General features: G+C 36.7%; 1 protein-coding gene across 2 annotated transcripts in view; it reads left to right on the plus strand.

The window, feature by feature from the left end:
- The window catches only part of hpse2 (heparanase 2), a 69,700-nt gene extending 52,450 nt beyond the window's left edge, over positions 1 to 17,250 (plus strand). For both annotated transcript variants that reach the window (XM_008429643.2, XM_008429644.2), the window contains 6 exons: positions 4,631 to 4,724; positions 5,516 to 5,622; positions 5,738 to 5,852; positions 9,281 to 9,426; positions 12,067 to 12,213; positions 15,206 to 17,250. In XM_008429643.2, coding sequence (XP_008427865.1) covers positions 4,631 to 4,724; positions 5,516 to 5,622; positions 5,738 to 5,852; positions 9,281 to 9,426; positions 12,067 to 12,213; positions 15,206 to 15,368 — 772 coding nt within the window. In that variant the 3' untranslated portion in view covers positions 15,369 to 17,250. The remainder of the gene's footprint in view (positions 1 to 4,630; positions 4,725 to 5,515; positions 5,623 to 5,737; positions 5,853 to 9,280; positions 9,427 to 12,066; positions 12,214 to 15,205) is intronic.
- Positions 17,251 to 18,769: the final 1,519 nt, after the last annotated feature.

Below are 18,769 nucleotides of genomic sequence, written 5' to 3' on the forward strand. Positions count from 1 at the left end.
TAATTAATTACAGTTAAGACAATTGCTTACCTGTAGATAGAGCTTTTATTATCTGATGTGGAGGGTGTTCTAACATCACATTGGAGCTAAACAGTCTTTACAATTATTCAACCTTGGTACATGTTTTAACAGGTGCTGGTGTAACATACTGCTACCATTAGTTTTATACACTTCATTTCAGCTTTGAAAACAAATCAGGGCAAAAACATTGACGGAGAGAAACATTGACTTAATTATATTTAAACCACTTTGCAACTAATTTGGCTGTATGATTTGAGTCATTGTTTGTAAGACCCATTTGTACCCACGCTTTGACTTCTTGACTGATGCTTTTGAGAACCTGATTCAATATTTCCACATCATCTTATTTTCCACTGCCACACATCTTGTAACGCATGCCAGTCCTACAAACCTCACACAACATGGTGCTGCCATCCCTGTACTTCACAGTTAGGATGATGTTCTCAGGCTTTCAAGCTTTCATGTTTTTCCTGCAAATGAAATAATTATTATCATCCCCAGTCACTTGACATATCTTCAAAACTCAATGTTTTTTTGTTGTTGTGTTCATTTGCAAGCATAATAGTTCTTCAAAGAAAGTAAAAATAAGAAACTGTAATAAAAAACACTTCCAGCTGATCCAATAAAGGAAAATTTCAGTCTGATTTCATTTAAGGTAGTGAGAAAATTGTTTTCTTTTTATACATTGTAAGAGGATGTTCTGGTTTCAACTATGCTTCCATTTTTGGCTCTATTTTTTCTTCCATCCCTGTTTGATTGTATTGTATCTGTTCCTGTGCCATATTTGTGTTTTAGGACAGCACTGGATTGTCAGTGATCCACTTTTGATGGCACTTTGGAGAGAGTTGTGTAAAACAAGCTGACCAAGTGGATTTTTGTCTGTAAACATTCAGATACAGTGGTGTGTAATTTTAGTGAATACCAACCAGTAGAGCAGCACCACACAAAGATCTTTCTAAATGCTGCAGAAACAAAGGATGTGTCTTTGGTTCTCCTTCTACTGCCGCACTCAATAAACCTGCAATGATTTTGTCATTTCTAGTTTTAAACACCTAGTCAAATGTTTTATGTCCTTTTTTTAATGCTATTTACTGACAACCTTAAGTGTTAAGCTAAAACATGTCATCTTGAAATCTTAAAAACCAGTCACTTTTTTTGCTTTGTTCACATGTATGATGGGAAAAAAATTTTTTCTCTGTGATCTGGCCTGAAGAATTATTGTGAGCGCTCTGGAAAGATGAAAGGATAGCCAAATAACTGGTATGACTTAATCCCTGCATTGTTTACAGTTTGAGGCCAGGAGCTTGGGGCCTTTCCAGTGCTATGAGGAAAATTTCAATGAGTCTAAGCTCGGATTGCAACACTGCCTCACCCTGCACGAACTAAATGCAGCTCTGTTCAAATTACTTTCACTCACCTGTTTGTCATTTCCACAGATTTTCCATGACAGGTTTTGTAGACATTTGACAAGATTTTATTGTCTTGTTGTCTTTTTACTTTGGCATTTAGGTTGAAATAGTTTCCCAGACCCTAATTAAATTTTTTTTATTGGGGGAGGGGGGAGGGGGGTAATTAAAACATTATACTGCTGAAATGAACTGAAACAAAAATCGAAACACACTTTGGCTTTTGGTGAATTGGACAAATGAAAAAGACAATTAGAAATATATTTATAGCAAATTCCCATTGCTTTGCAATCTCACTTTTTCATATTCTGAATGCAATTTGAATTGCATTCAAATTTGATATAACAGATGAACAGAGTTGTGGATATTTATGAAGGAAAGAAAAAGCTTATGGATTGAAATAGGAAGAAAAGCTGCTTAACCTGGCAGTGATGCAGGAGTCTCCACCTGATCTGTGGATCTTTGCAACTTTTCCAGAATTACCACAGGCTTCTTGATTAATGCTTCCCTGATCTGTCTACTTAGGTAGAGAGACACTTCTTGACAGGAAGTTTAGTTTAGCCAAGCTTTTTCCATTTTTGTTATATGGTTTGACTCAAAATAAAAATAAGCAGACTCCGTTGAATAATTCACTTGACTTGTAAAAGCATCTACCCTGGAATCTATTTAAAGTTAACTGAGTAAATTTGATTTTGTAAAAATCCACTGCACACTTGTAACATTTTTGTGATAAATGTTGAAAACCATACAGCTTTTTCTTTACTTCTACTTATCCACTCCTATGTGTTGGTCTGTAAAATCCCAGCATAATGCATTGGTATGAAGCTGTAATGTTACACAATGTGAAAAAACTTTAATGCATTTTATAGGCACTGTGTGCCGGTGTATCTTTATGGTAACTGAAACACGAACTACAGACTGTGCGTATGGCTCTCTTATTTTCTTTCTTTGAACTTTTGAAAGAGATTTTGGAATAGCTTTTGGTCTGCCCGCAGGGAAATCTTACACAGATCTTTGACTTCAACTATCAACAAAATCCACTCTCATCATGGTCTTTTAACATCATTTTTCATTTTCCTTTTTTCTTACGTCTTTATCTGTTTGCATACGAGATCACCACAGATGTCTTTCCGCATTGTTCATTCAGCAAAAATCCAGCACTTCCAGTTTCTCCGCAGATGCAGTCCAGCGTTTTGACACGGAGCTGGACTGTCAAAGTGCTGCGGCAAAATTGACCGTGTCAGTTATGTCAGTGTCTGTTTATAGCAGTGAAGCTAACTGACATGTTACCATAACAACTTTAGGCCAATGAAAGTGAGACTTCTTAGATTAGATTTTAAAGTGCTGCATCTGTGAGGTTGTGTAGTCTGTGCAGTTAAAACGTCACTGGTCAACCTTGTGAAATTTGTTTTTATGCCATGCTACACCAAACATGAAGAGCCAGCTAGAGAAATAAGCAGATTATGTTGCAGCCCTCAGGCCCCCTGCTGTGCCGGGGGACCTGCAGTATGCTTAAAACTGTGGACTGGCTGACTGATTACGAAGGGCAAGAACTGCCACAATTCAATACAGAAATCAATAAGTTATGTGTGTTTGTACATGTATATGTTAATTTAAATAATATTAGAAAATAAATTATCTAAACTCAATTCACCTGTTATTGAAAAGATTAAAAATGTTACTCTATCTCTTAAGATGTGATTTAGTTATTTCAGCATTTTATTGATGTTTCAATGGTTTCTGTGCATTATTATTACAAAATAATGTATGCAGTCGTGATAAATTTGATTGACATTAGCAGTGTTGTCCATACTAGGACAATTATATTTAGGAGCAATTTAACATATAATTAAATCATGAAGTGTTTTCTTAAATCCATCAGTGTGTAATTCAAATTAGAAATAAATATAGGGAAACAATTAAAGATAAAAGGATAATTAAATATGTCCAGGAATAAAAATTATTATTTTATAAACTGAAGTTTCTCCCAGCTAATTTCAGTGGGTGGGGCAAAAATGACTAACGTCATGGTTGATTTTAAGTGCCGGTTAACCAGTCAGTTTTGTTATTGTTAAATTTTATTATAAGGTATGCATCTATTTATTGTCTCTTGGTGGAAAATTCAGGACTAATTGCATTTATCTTAATTGTATTTGAATTAACAGACATATACATATTTAAGTAACATTTCTTACTTCGTTTATTGATTGCGACACCAGAAAGAAAAACACTGACACCTATGTAATACAATGTAAATGTATATATTGTATGAATGTGTTGACACAAAAAACATTCATTGTGAAAGTTAAGCTGACAGTCATTATTTGTTGCTACTTATCAAATAAAAAAATCTATCAAGTTTATCTGTGTAGCACAGTTCAGCAAAGTGCGTTACATCATGAAAACACAAAAATGCAAAGTTATTAACGCGTAATTAATTTGTGTTGCAAAGTTAACTTTTAAAATATGAAATAGTGTTTCCAGTGATTTTCTTTCATAGTTAAGTTTTTTTTAATTTTTTTTTTAAAATTAAATTCCAGATTAGTTTTGGCATCAAATTCTTCCATGGCAACAGTTTTGTTATATCAGATATCGATGCAAATCAATTATATCTTTAAGATATAATTAGTGAAATGTAAAATTTCTTACAAGAGTTTTTAACTCAGATATTTACTGATCATTAATCTTAAGTGACTGAGCAAAAGAGAAGTAAAGTAATCTTCCCTGACACTTTACAGCAGCCAGACCCACCGTGCTGTTTGACCAAGTGACATGCACGGTGTGAAAAGGTTTATATGGATACAAAATGTGCAAAAGACACATGAGAGGGATTGTGGTGGGTTTACCTGGATCCCTACATTAAATTTGTTCAGGGCCCGAGGCAACCCTGGGCCAGCTCTGCTAAATCACAATACCAAGTAATTTGTCTTTCTTGTTGTTAATTAAGTTTGTTATAAACATATTTTTGATGACTTGAATTTTTCTGAATAAATGTTTATAATCAAAAAGCTGAAAATGTAACACAATTTGGTATGATAATTGTGGAAATGAAGAGGATTGACACCAGAACCATGTTAAATAATCAATGATGGATTTAATTTAATAGTTGAATAGTTTTTAGGGTAGTAAAAATAAGATTCAAAATGGATCCATTAGTTTCTAAGTGTGTTTCTTTGATCGTGTTTTTTCTGTTTCTCGTCCAGTTATTTCATGGATGGCAGAGTAAAAAAAGCAGAGGACTTCCTAAAGACTCGTCTTTTGGACACACTGACAGAACAGATTGCTAAAGTCACCAAGGTACTAATGTTTCCTTTAAAATCCTAAATAATTATGGTGGATTACATTTTCTTTGTACGTGCAGTGTAAAACTATGACGCACTTCATTTTTTGAAACCCAAAATTATACATCTGTATTTTATTTTATTTATCTTTTTTGCATTTTATGCAAAATATATTTTTCGTATGTTTCAAATATTCATGAATATTTTCTTTAGTCAAATTTTAATTTCTGTAAGTTAGATTTGCAGACCACGTCGAGGAGAAGATAATTCAATTTATTTATAAAACACCTTTTCCATTCCTTTGGAAAAGTTATTGTCAACATGAGCCTCTGTGCCAAATGTACTGATTTACAAAAGAGAAACAGCTCAGAGCCGGAGGGAAATGAAGCAACCATTCCCAGCACCAACATTCATAACAGAGGCAGGTTTTCCAATACGAATCTCAACCTGGCCCACATTTCAGCATCTAAGAGCTGGAAGGATAAATTATGTTCCTTGGCTTAATAGAATAGAATAGAATAGAATAGAATAGAATAGAATAGAATAGAATAGAATAGAATAGAATAATACACCCCTGGTGAATGTGTATAATGTTTTATTAACGTGCTTTAAAGTAAAAATCACTTGGTTTTATTATGCCGGTGATTCGTTTTTACAAGTCTCTCTTACTTAACTTTAACTTGTTCTTTTACTCTGAACATGGTTAACTTCTTCTTTCGGATAACTATTGATGCTTTGCGATTTTACAGTAAGACCTCCATCCAAAACCTTTGTTGTGTTGACCTGCATTTTGTCGGCTCTTTACAGGTTGTTAACACACACACTCCGGGGAAGAAGGTGTGGCTGGGTGGACTTGGACCAGCGTGGGCCGGCGGCATCAACAATCTCTCTGAGACGTACGCCTCAAGCTTTCTGTAAGTGGCCTGATACAAAAAATTCATTAATATTTAGATTTGATTTTATTTTAATTTAGTGCATTTTATTTTCCAACTCACTTCCTAATAGTCCTGCAATTTCCGCCCATTCCAGGTGGATGAACTCGCTGGGTGTGGCCGCTGTGCAGGGCATTGATGTGGTTTTGCGGCACTCGTTCTTTGACTATGGATACACACATCTTGTGGATCAGAACTTTAACCCTTTACCTGTAAGTTTGTTTCAGCTACACAAGGATTAAACATAATGCGTTTGGCCTTTCATCACAACAACAGCAGTTGACCAAGTTGATCCCAGCAGGCTCTGAAATGTTCCTGGGCAAAGCCCAGTACTTCGATAGCACCTCTGGCTCTTTCCCGTGGGAGCTATTAGCTGAGATGAAAGGCGTTTAGTGGCGATGAGTGGTCAGACGCGGGGGCAAAATGCCATGTAACCTAAGCCCTTTATCAGGAGCTCAGGACAGTGTCAGCGCTCCCCACTGCCTTCATCGTAACTGTGTGCCTCTCTGTGTGGGACAGGCGGCCGCTGAGAGATCTGGAACATGAGACTCTGATATGCAGGGAGTTAGTCAAATGGCCTGCAACACGGTGTGGAGCTGAGGCGAGTTTTACTGTGGTCCGGCCATACAGAAAGAAAAATATACTAAACGTCTACGGCAGGCGTCTTTGAAATGAGTCATTTTTACATTATAGGAAAAAACAAATCTATATTTATTTGCAAGCTATACAAAATATATCATCTTCAAATCTTAGCTTAAAAAATGATTTAAAAATCTGATGGATTGACAATCTTTGTCGACAATTTTTTTTTTTTTTTTTTTGCTTTAGTCCTTAAAATCTTTATTGGAAATACCAAAAATTCCTGTTAAATCTGTTAAATTTGACTTATGTTTGACAGCTCAAGCAGGAATCTGCTTGCTTTCCTCTAACTAAGATGTATCAATCAATCAAGATGGCCTCATTTTGCTTTGCTTCTTGTTTCCATTATTTTTCTGGGAATGCTGAGCTCCCGCTAGGATCACAATGCTTTTAACATTGCTGGATGTCTGATGGCTGTGCAAGCCTACCTGCTGAGAGAATTCACTGCAGGGCCAACCTGTCCTCTGCGGGGAAAATTTATGACTTGGCCCCTTCCCCTATAGGATGACTCCACCATTGGTAGATTCTACTCAGAGCCCCCAGCCCATTAAAGGACTGAACACCTTCATCTTTTTTCTACATTTTCCTCCCCGCTTTCTTTCTCTCTCTCTTTCTCTTTCTCTCCCTCTCTCTTTCTCTCTCTCTCTCCTCCTCCTCTTCTCTTGTTCACATCCTTCTGTCTCAATCATACTCCCTTTTCCTGTTTTCTTTGTTGTTTTTCCTCCTCGTGACCTGACTATCTGTCTCCAGAGGTGGGTGGTAAGGTCTTTTTGCAGAGTGATGATGATCTAAGATTCTAAGATATATTCCTTAAGGAGCAGACATCTGCTGTATCGGAGAACATATTGCTCCTGTATGAAAAGAGGGAAAAATATTGATTTTACAGTCAAAAGCAAGGAGGGAGGTTTATAAAAGTACTCCTATCTAATTTTAATTTAAAATGTCTGAAATGATTGTGAATGTAATTTTTAAAAAAAAGTATTTTAGAATGACGGCATTATTTAATGAAGGGAGAATCTAAAACATTATAAAGTCTGATAGCAAATGCCCACATGGCTCTGAAATAGTCTGTTTTTCTTTCAGCCATTAAATTAAGATGGACTTTCTCCCACCTCACCAAGGTTAGCAATACAAAGTGCAACAACTTTTACTTAATGATCGACATCATGTTCACGGCTTCAGCTGATATTACGTTGGTATCTGCAGCAAGGCTTTTCTTGTGTAGAGCTTTTGTTGCAGCTTTCGCTGTGCCTACGCTGTTGCTTTCTCTCAGCTTGGTTTAAATTGTGTTTTGACTGGATTGCTTCGTGCTGGCTGCTCCTGCGCTTAATGTTTGTCTTTCTGTCTATCTGCGACGGGAGAGTCTGGGGAAGACTGGGAGACGGCAGGCAGTTGGACAAGAAAACAGCCAAACAGGCAAAATGAAGATTCAGCACCATGGAAAATATTTCTCACAACAATATCTTAATCATGTTTAATCTATTACTGTTTTGTCTGACAATTGAGAGCAGCCATGTACTAAAATTATTCAATCTCCGGCTGTTTTTTTTTTTTTTTTTGTTTTTTGTTGTTTTGTTTTGGGGTTTTTTTGTTGTTATTTTTGTGAATAAATTTTGAAAATAAAACGAAAGCAGAAAGTCTCCATTACACATGATGTAATTACGATAGATCATAGCTCTGACCGAGTATTCATCTATCAGTCCCTCTGGCCACTGTCAACAATATCCCGCTCTATACTGTGCTCTGCTTTTTCGATGCCTTGGCAGCAAATTAAGTTAAAGTCTGCGTGGAAAAAAGAAGCCCTTAAATGTTGCCATATGCAGGATTGCATGGGAACTTCCTGAGGAGCACATGTTGTTCTGAATCTCTTGAAGAGGTGTTGAGTCTGTGTAGTCTGTAGAGTGAGACGCAGTATGGTGAACTTCTTATTAAGGATAACGCGAAACAGCAATTTATGATGTACCACAATAGTGTGTAAAAATGTGGTATTTAAGGCATAGCTGTTGTTTGGGGTTAACTTTTCATGTTGACTCTTCACATGCAGATGCTTTTTAAAAGAAGTATTCATTGTCACTTTGCAAAAACCAAACCTTTCTACACGATTACCAGAATTTCCTGGTAACCTGCCTGTGTTACCAGGAAATTAAGGCAACATTTTTTATTTCTTATGGTAGAGTTCGGCAGTAGCATCTCATTTGTAAATAAAATCACAGTATAAAGATCCGCCAGTCAGAGTTCTTCAGATCTGGTAAAGTTTTGACTGGCCGACACTGATTTATCTGATTTAATTTTTTACTTTAAAAACTACAATAAAAGAGCTGAATTAAAACATTCTGTGAGGCTTCTTGTTGTGATTGGTCTCTAATTGTTTTAAAGAATCATTTTTATATTGTTATATTTAGTTTTAAAATAAACCAAAAATAATTACAGAGCTGATGCTTTAAACTAGCTTTAGTGTTATACAATTAGCACAATTAGCGTGGTCAGCTCATCTGGTATTAGAAAATCAGTATTTATCATTTAGAGAACATTAATTATTACCTTAATCGAGCTGTTTTTTCATCACTGTGCTTAGTCAGGCACTTTTCAATGATTGGAAAAATATTACATTTATACTTTTCTTTCAACTGGTGAGTCAAGCTGAAAGTTTTTTGATTCTAGTCACCAGCTGGTTTCTCTGTGCATCTCTATTAAAATAAAGAAACAGCGTTTACTATGATCTGATGCAACATATGCATGCAAGAAGCTCTGAAGACCCATAACATGTTCTAAAAGTAAAAGAAAAAGCAGATAAGCTTTACAATGAAAATGAGATTTCAATCTAAAACTTAAACTAGTGTTTCTAGTTACCTCAAAGCTGACAAAGTATTCTAGTAAGACAGCTTTGTTTTGAAAAGTCCTTGTGGTTGGTGGACGCATGCTTGTGTTTCTAAAATACTTTTTTGCAAAATAAAGCTAATTGTGTGCTTTTCTTTGGGTCTTACTGGCCTGGCTCCTACAGGACTACTGGTTTTCTCTGGTCTTCAAGCGTCTGGTTGGTCCGAGGGTTTTAGCTGTCCGGGTAGCTGGACTCCAGAGGAAGCCCCAGCCAGGGCGAGTCATTCGGGACAAGCTACGTATCTATGCCCACTGTACGAGCTACTACAAGTATGTACCAGAATTAATTTGCATCATGGCCTGACAGCTTTTTTTTGTTGTTTTAATTCTAAGACTAACCTTTTGCAAAAATACAGCAATGCGTTGGGAATGTCCTTGAAGCTTTAGAACAAAGCAGAGTTTTGCAGTTAAAACGACCCCCAATGTCACTGTGCAAATACCCGAGGCTTATTGTCTGGTGGGGAAGAACAAAATCTCCTTTTCGCCCATTTGGCGTCCCATAAATAAGCAGTTCGTGGACACCCGCTCTTTCACAGCTCGGAGCCTATAAAACTTAACGGGTATCACTTATCAGGTGTGTGGGTTCTGTCTCCCTGTCGTCAAAGAGCCGCTGAAAGGTGTGCTAAGCCTTCATCCCGTCTCGGATTGGCTGGAGGGGGATATTTGAGGGGGTGGGGGGAGGGACAATAAGGCCGTCTGTGCAGGGAGGAGATGAAGAGTGGCCATGGCCTGTTCAAGGTTATCGTCTAACCCAGGCCAGAGGCTGTCAGCACCAGGCTAGACTTACTCTACGGCCTTACTCTAGACATAGTTCACTTAGAGTTTGGAGCATCTCAGGTAGAAATAGGTTACTGTTACTCAGATAGAAGGACGATTACAAGTGCAGGCGGTTTATTATACATAGCGTGCATGAACAATTTTGACAGTTTTCATTTGGTTTGGGAGTGGAACGATGTTATGTGCACAAGTTCAGGACTCGTTTACTCATGGCCAAACATTTAGGACTGAAAACTCTCCCTTTCACATTCAAAACCGCTTTAGCTTCCAATATTTCTGCCACTTTGTGGTTGTACACAGTCAGCGTGTGGAGAAACCCTTGTTGTCTTGGTGGTTTGGCTGTACTGTAAATGTGTCCAGCCAGTGAGTGGATTGAAAAGTTTCTTCAGCTTAGATGTTTGACTTCTTCTGCCCTTTTACCTCCCTTTAGTGGTTTGTGTGGCTTTTTTTTTTTTTTCGTCTTTTTACTGACGCACAGACATCAAACAGAAAATGAGTTTATGTTTCTGGTTTGGTTCTTCATCGCTTGGGCCTAAGAGATCATTATCAATTTCTCCATCTAACCGTCGGGTCCATCACTCTCTGCCCTGCTCCACGTTTCTTAGAAACGAGACTTTGAGAGCTTAACCCAGAGCCAGACACGCTGAGTTCCCAGCTCCAGTTCAGTCTTTTATTCTGTCTTCTGGTAAATATACCGAATGCTTGCTGTCTTGCAGGGTGATGAAATAAATGGTTCGCTCTGTGCCCCAAAGAAAGATAAACATTAAGTCAAAAACAAGTCTGCTGTAAGGATATGAGATTTTTTTTTTTTCTTTTAGGGAAGGGTTATAACCACCAGACTATTTAGCCTTGACCCTGAACACCACGGCTGACATGTGGTATTCACTACAGCTGTGTTGTCTTTGTCCTCATATCTGGGCCCTTATAAGATTTTATCATGTTTGTTTTATCTGTCTCGCTTAGTTATTTACCTTTAGCTAATATTCCTATCAAATTGTGTCCCTAGAGCAGGACTTAAACAGTGTTGTCTGTGTAACTCAAGAATTGTTGTCCTTTTTGTTAGAGCAGCCTCCATTTGACCCAGAATCAGACAAAAAGCAGGTTTTAATATTAGACACTGCACAAACTGATTATGCATTATTGTATTGAAATGTTAAAGATATCAAAATAAGTGTAGTGAATGCAAAATGTGGAGAGGAAGCCAAATATTCACTTGCGCTGTCAAAAGACTTTTTTGCAGCTTGACGCAAAATTAGGGTAACTTATTCTTACTTTCCTTTCTTCTTTAGACCAGATAGAATTTCCAAAATTATGTTTGTTTGTTTCTCTTCTTCTGACTTTCTTCAAAGTCAGAAGATTACATATATTAATTCAACTATGCCTTTTAACTATTTGGGAAATCCCTGATGATGATGTCATGGCTTTGCAGCTTCTGGTAGGTTGATTCGCGGCTTTGGAGTAGAATAGAAGCAAAACACAGATTTTAGGTCAACAACTCAAACTCAGATTACAGTTTGTAAACAATGATAGCCACCATTATCATCACTGAAAGTATGATGATGACTGATGAAATTCAGTCTTGAGCACAAATTGTTTTTTAAATGACAGATAATCCATAGTGTGCAGTCAAATTAGTTACCAAACTAATTACGAAATTAATGTTTTGGATCACAAAGACCTGATCTGTCCCATAGAAAACTTGTGGGCAGAGCAGAAAAGATGTGTATGAGCAAGGTGGCCTACAAACTACCAGATCTGTCAGGAGAAATGCGCCAAGTTCTCCAAAAACAGAAAAGGTTTAGTCTGATTTGATGTCAGACAATGAGAAAACAAGGTAATGTGTCCTTTCACATGGCGTACGTAAATATCTGGTTTCCTCTTCATCTGTTAAACATACTTTACCTTACTTTCTGTATTTTCTGAAAGTTGTTTTGATCCAGATGAGATAAATGAGTTGTGCTTTTAATCTATAACTTCATGATGAACATATCAAAGACTTCTCTCTCTTTGTATTTATCATTACTAATAGAAAGTCTAATTCATAACGGCATTGTAATATAGAAAACCCTCAGTAGCAGATGTGAAGAGGAGTATGTTTTATTTCATGCTGTGCTTTATCCTTTGTGGGATCAGTCCTAACTACATGAGAGGCTCCATTACAATCTACATCATCAATCTCCATCGGTCGAGGAAGAAAATCAAGCTAGCAGGGACGTTACGGAACAGGACCGTCCATCAGTACCTACTCCAACCCCACGGCGAGGGTGGACTCAGAGCCAGGTTGAAATTTGCCTATTTTTTTGTTTCTATTTATTTTTTAAAAAACAGCTAATTATTTGCCCCTAATGATGTGATTTCAGTTTACGATCATAAAAGGTAATTATTTTGTGCAGTGGTCTAAATGGCATGGAGCCGAGGAGTCAGGAATATTGGAATTTTATAAGCAGTTTTTATAAGGTGCTAAACACAGACCCTTTACAAAGCGGTATTAAATTAATTTAGTTTTAAGACCATAGGTTGTGCTGAGCCAGCATGCTGGGGGAATTGCGCGCCACAAAACATGAAAATACACATCTAGATTCCCGGTTTTTTTTCTTCCTTCTGCTCTCTATCAGTTGTCTTCTGTTGGGGCTTTAATGGTATTACACGGAAATGTTCCCAGTACATATCCATTCACAAGGTTAAATAAAGTTCAGTTCGGATTATTTATGCAGCACCGACCGACAACAAAAGTAATCTCAGGATACGTACGGAGAAAGTTCAATTCAAATATTCCGAGGCAATCCATTTCAATCCTGCCATAATCCAGTTCAGTTATTTCAGTGTGTTTTTAATCTGTTTTCCTTCTCGTTTTCCAACTTAAATACAATAATACATTCTTCATTTAACTGCTGTCTGTTTAACCTCCCAGTGCTGATTTGGTCTTTTTTTTTAAACCTATCATTTATTTTCGGTTAGTGTAATAACCCCACATAATTCTAATTTCCTCAAAATGTTTCTTGAAATAAAATCGTTATAGTTTTAGTCTCATGCTGTCTACCCTAAGTCACCTAGTCTGTTGTTTCTTTTACTTTGATTTAAGCCCAAAATCCTGGGATAACAGCCTAATGACTCACAACTGTGGATGTGTGAGATTGTCTTTGAAGCATACGATACCTGCATATGGCCTTAATGGAGGCTGACACATAAACCTGGAGAACAGCGTAATTATGAAGGATGTTTTTAGTGTTTGAACAGGATCGTAAGGCAATTAAAAGGCGAGGCAGCTAATGATGTCCCATTATCTGTCCTTAAAGTGCTCTCTTTTACCACAGGCACTGCATGAGAATTTAATGATCAATTCAACAGCACCAGATGTCTATAAATTTGCCTTTGTGGGACTTTTTAAAGTGTTTAGACTAATGCATGTCGAGGGGCAACTTTGAGCAGGTCAGTTCGACTTGTAAATTCTCATTGGAGGGCATCATTTTATTTGAAATGTTATTTAATTTGCTTGGTTCTTGTAAAAATTACCTCCAGACCGCCAGTTTTTATTTCTATTGCATTATAAACTTTACAACGTCAGTAACTGAACCACTTTTCAGAAAAGCTTTGATTTTTTAAAACTAACAATGCTGTGAACTGAAGGAATACTGCTTCAGAAAAAATAAAAAATCTGCAAATATAGCTAATCCTAAATGATGTAGTTTATGTTTTATAGATAAACATACATTATAAGTAAACACAAAGCCTTACCTGATTGCTGTTGGATTGTTGGAATTCAATAAATGGTTTTACCTTCATTTATTGAATGCTATGTTCTCTAGTTTACAAGTATGCATAACAAATACCATAAAAATGTTCTGGCGTGTAAACATATTTCCATTCAAGTGAGACTGTCTGATTAAACTCTTTTAAGTTTAAATCAGACAGAATAAACAGTTTTTATCCTGACACTACAAAGAGTACTCATAATCTAAAGTGCTTAAAATGTTTACCAAAAGCCATTTTTATAGGACAAGATAGAAAAATACATTTAAACTAATCTTTAGTTTAGTTTTTTTTTTTCTAAAATTAAATGTTTATTTTGGTGCTGATTAGTAATCCACTAATATATATATTTTTTTAAACTACTCATGCCAAATAGTTAAAAAAAAATTATTTGCTATTGAAACTTTTAGGTTTTAACTGGGGCTGCACAGTGGCACAGTTGGTAGAGCTGTTGCCTTGCAGCAAGAAGCTTCTGGGTTCAATTCCCAGCCCCGGTCCTTCTGCATGGAGTTTGCATGTTCTCCCTGTGCATGCATGGGTTTTCTCCAGGTACTCCGGCTTCCTCCCACAGTCCAAAAACATGACTGTCAGGTTAATTGGCCTCTCCAAATTGCCCCTAGGTGTGAGTGTGTSTGTGCATGGTTGTTTGTCTCTGTGTTGCCCTGCGACAGACTGGCAACTTGTCCAGGATGACCCTGCCTCTCGCCCAGAACGTTAGCTGGAGATGGGCACCAGCAACCCTCCCGACCCCACTAAGGGACAAAGGTGTAAGAAAATGGATGGATGGATGGTTTTATCTGCGCTGCAAAATTGTAACAGCAGCGCCCCCAAGTGTTTAACTTTTGGAATCAGCGATTCAACCAAAAGTTGATGCAATTTATCTTCCTCTTTAGCCTTTCACATACATTTTACAATCTGTGGTATTATGTGTCAGAAAGCAGCTGGGAAAGGTTTACAAAACCATGCCTGATGACCCTCAGATGGCTGGACAGAAACACTCACACTACATACCAAACAACAAAGATCACTCATTTAACGGCTGCACGACTAATCCTTATTTTTAAGGGCTGCACTCTTCATCAGAAAAAAAAAGCAAATATTATTCTGTCAAACTGTAAAGGTTCAAATACAAAAGACCATTTGATTTTTATTGATTCCTCTAAATGCACTCAGTGTCACACTGTAAGGTGTGAGATTGTTTATATCGCTGATCGTGGCCTTAATGGCTGATGTGACATTTAAATTTCCTGGAAAGATGAATTTTGCATTCTGGTTAGCTGTAAAATTAAGTTGAATAAAATCCTAAAATATATAACTATTTGCAATGAGTTTCACTTTCTAAATTAAAATATAGGGATAAATGAAATATTTGATTGTACTTTAAACCTATTTAAAATTCTAGTATTGCAATATTTCAGTTCTGGCTATCGATGTTTCCTGTGACTATGTTAATTTTTACAGGTTGTAGAACCGTCTGTAAGGACTCTGTGGGTCTTACTATTTTTTTGTATTCTTTTTACAGACATGTACAGCTGAATGGGGAGAAGCTCCTCATGGGCAACGACGAGACGTTCCCAGAGCTGAAACCTAAAATTCTTCGGGCTGGACGGACAATAGCTATGCCTCCAATGACCATAGGGTTTTATGTCATCAAAAACATTAACGCATACGCCTGCCGGAGATAACAGCGACTCTTCCTTCCAGAACACCATATGTGAGTTTTCTGGACGCAAAGCCTAAAAACCAAATCACCAGAGGAGACGGCGTCGTCCTGCTCGAGGGACAGCTGAACAGAGCAGACGTTTGGAAACACCCTCGCTGAAAAACAGCCGACTAAGAATGAGATTATTATTTTTTGTGGGACTATTTAAACAGCTCTTCCCGGTTTCAAATAAACCTCACATTCTCTCCTCTGTTCCGACGAAGTCTTTCTCACTATGATGCATATGAAGGACTTCACTGCCGAACACGTTGTCTGTTTGCCAGTAGTTCCTCAAAAGGTGCACAACTTTATGTAGTAAGTTATTGCTTTTGGACTGTGATGACGTTTTCATTTTGTGGGGCACAAAATGGCAAAAATTATAAACATTGTTTGGGTTGATATTTTCTTGTCTTTAATTGTCCTTATCTCCCAGACTTTCAGTTGCTGAAAGAAAAAAAAACACAAATACAGTATTTCTCACAGAGAAAACTGCTATGGCTTAGCAAACTTTTATGCATTTATAAGCTTTATAAATGAATTTGATAAAGCTACTGATGTGTCTACTAAAATTATTTTACATTGAAAGTGTGGGGTTTTAACACTTTATTTTTGTCGTCTGTTTTTTTGTTTTGTTTTGTTTTTTTTGTTTTTTTTTGCTTAAGTGATGCAAGATTTCCTTTTATCTGGATAAGATACATTCGATATGTTGTTCCAGTATTTCAAGGAAAATCTTAGGAACAATATAAAATACACTTGAAACTGGGTTTCCATAAAAACATCTTAAATCCCAGTTTTTCAGGTACAATTTTCAGCCTTTTCATTTAATTTTATATCCGATAATCCTTACTATTTTAATGCTGCTAGGTCACTTTTGTATGGAATATATCTTTGTACAGATATACAGTCATATATTTTTAGAGTATGTATTGTACATAAAAAATATATATAAAGGAGATTTAAGCTTGATATGTTAGATTCAGTATGCAATTAATTTATGATAAAAAGTCTATTTCTAATATTGAATGTCCAGTTCTGTTTTTATTTTCATATTCTGTTTCTATGTAAAATTGTAAATGTTGTCATGCAAAATCATTTAATATGCTTTAACTTTTTCATTATTTGTCACTTACAAACCTGAAATGCCAAAGTACAGTCATATTTAATAAATTGGAATATCCTTTTCTAATGAGGCTCATTAAATATACTTTTCACTAGACCCACATCTCTACTAAATGTCTTCTTTATTGGTCTGGTGTGATATTTTAATTTTAAGTGTCATGTTTTCATTAGCTAAAAGCAGAAAAATCACAATAAATAGACTTAAGCACATCAGTCTTTGAATTGATTTAGTGAAATGAGAGAATTTTCAATATTCTAATTTATTGAAACTAGTTTTTATGTCATAAACAGAAATTTAAGCATAATTGTGAATTTGAAAAAGAAAAAAAATGGTACTCGTTTTGCATTTGTTTACGTGTGCATTTGTCTTCAACTACTTACTTTGTGCTTAATTTCAGTTATCCAATAATCGTCCCGCTCCTGCACAGAGACCAGATTAGCAGAGTGCACGAGAAGCTGTGGGTGTTGTTTTACAACCCCACCATTCATAAAACTAAACAGTTTTATGTCTGACCATCCTGTGTTCTCTGTTCTTTGTGATGCTGTTTACTGAACAGCGTTTATACTGAGATTAATGGGAGAAGCTGTATTTTAAAAGCATTTGGTTGCATTGGAATTCATTTACAGGCAAACAAGTAAATGCAGTTGAACATATATGCACACCGCACTTTTCAGATATATGTAGCTCATGATTACAGCATAATGTAATTATGAGTTACATTATGTCAGTCCTATATATATAGGACTGATATATATATATATATATAAAATAATCCCAAATAAAGAATTATTATTGAACTGAGAAGATGCTAGTGGGACTAATGATACATTTATCTTCAATGTTGAGTCTGTATTTATCAGACTAAAGCCATTTAGTCTTATAAAGCTTAACATTTACTCCTCCAAGCTTAACAATAAGTTGAAAACACAACCAAAGTTGAGCAAGAAAAACTGGTTCAGTGTTCAGAAATGCTAAATATAAATATCATTTGCCTCTGAATGTGTTTATACGTAATGTAGAGATGTTTATATTTCTTTTGGAGAGCATTATTTTTAATATGGAAAGTGTGCCTGTATTATTATTTTTTGTTTGTTTAAAATAAAAGTTTACATTGCTATTAAAAACCCACAGAGCATGTCTTGTTTTCGTCACACATTCAAGTCGCTTCCACCTGCTCTAGATGTACATCAAACACTGGAAAAGATCAGACTGTGCTGAACTTTCTCTGTAAACACGAGTCAAAGGAATGAAGAAAAAGAAAGGCTTTTGATTTACATTCGCACAGGAGCACAAGAGAGCAGATAAACCCTCCCCCGAGGGAGATGATAAATACAAACCGTCACTTCCTTGCAGCATCCTTTCATGAAGTTTTTAAGTTGATGTTTCTGACACACTCACTCACTCACTCCTACAAAGTGCTACATGCAATGGCCCCAGATGTGGGAGCAGCTGGAGCGAGCCTTTGTAGTGGTGTCTTGTCACTGCATGCTGATGATGGGAACCACGGAGCCAGGACGGGCTCCAAACGGCAGACTCCGACGAGCTAAACCTGAACCACACATGGCTTACGGTCGGCTGATGCGCAGATAACCAGGATTCGCTTGATGCTTTTGCGTTTGATGGATCTTCGGTTTCTTCTCTGAAAGCCGGGCAGTACAAAAAAAAGTTTCTACGCTGGCGATTCCTGTGCTGATGTTTGGTGCCTGTGTGCTGTTAGCACAAAGAGGCCATGATCCAAAGCATGTACCTCTATTTACATTTTGTTTTAGATTTCATAAACTTGAAATTGGCTCCTGCTTTTATGTAAAGAGCGGAAATGTGTTTTTTTTTTGTTTTGTTTTTTTTCCCCCTTTTTCTTTTTCCCCAGAAATAGCCTTTCCTTCACATGTGGTTCACTTTAAACAAGCTGAGTCTTTTGACAAGCAAGAGTCAAAGCAGGATTGTTAACACTTGGCCATATTCCTGCATAGTGGTACTCATTATGCTGTTGGCCACACATAACTGCTGATTTGGATGAATATTCGCATGTGTTAATTTTACATCCCAGCGACAGAAAATAGACTTCAAGTGAAGAACTGGACTGTCGTTTGGTGATATCTGCTGTTTTATAGCAACTCTTCTTTTACAAAAACTTCAATAATTATAAGCAATTCACAAGATTTCTGCTGGATTTCGAATCTCTGAACAGAAATCAGTGAAGCGATTTGATTGGGCCCGCGAGTCACCACTTCCACTCACCGAACCTAACATGCGATCTGATTTAG

Source organism: Poecilia reticulata, linkage group LG15 (assembly GCF_000633615.1).
Source record: "Poecilia reticulata strain Guanapo linkage group LG15, Guppy_female_1.0+MT, whole genome shotgun sequence".
Classification (NCBI taxonomy): domain Eukaryota; kingdom Metazoa; phylum Chordata; class Actinopteri; order Cyprinodontiformes; family Poeciliidae; genus Poecilia; species Poecilia reticulata.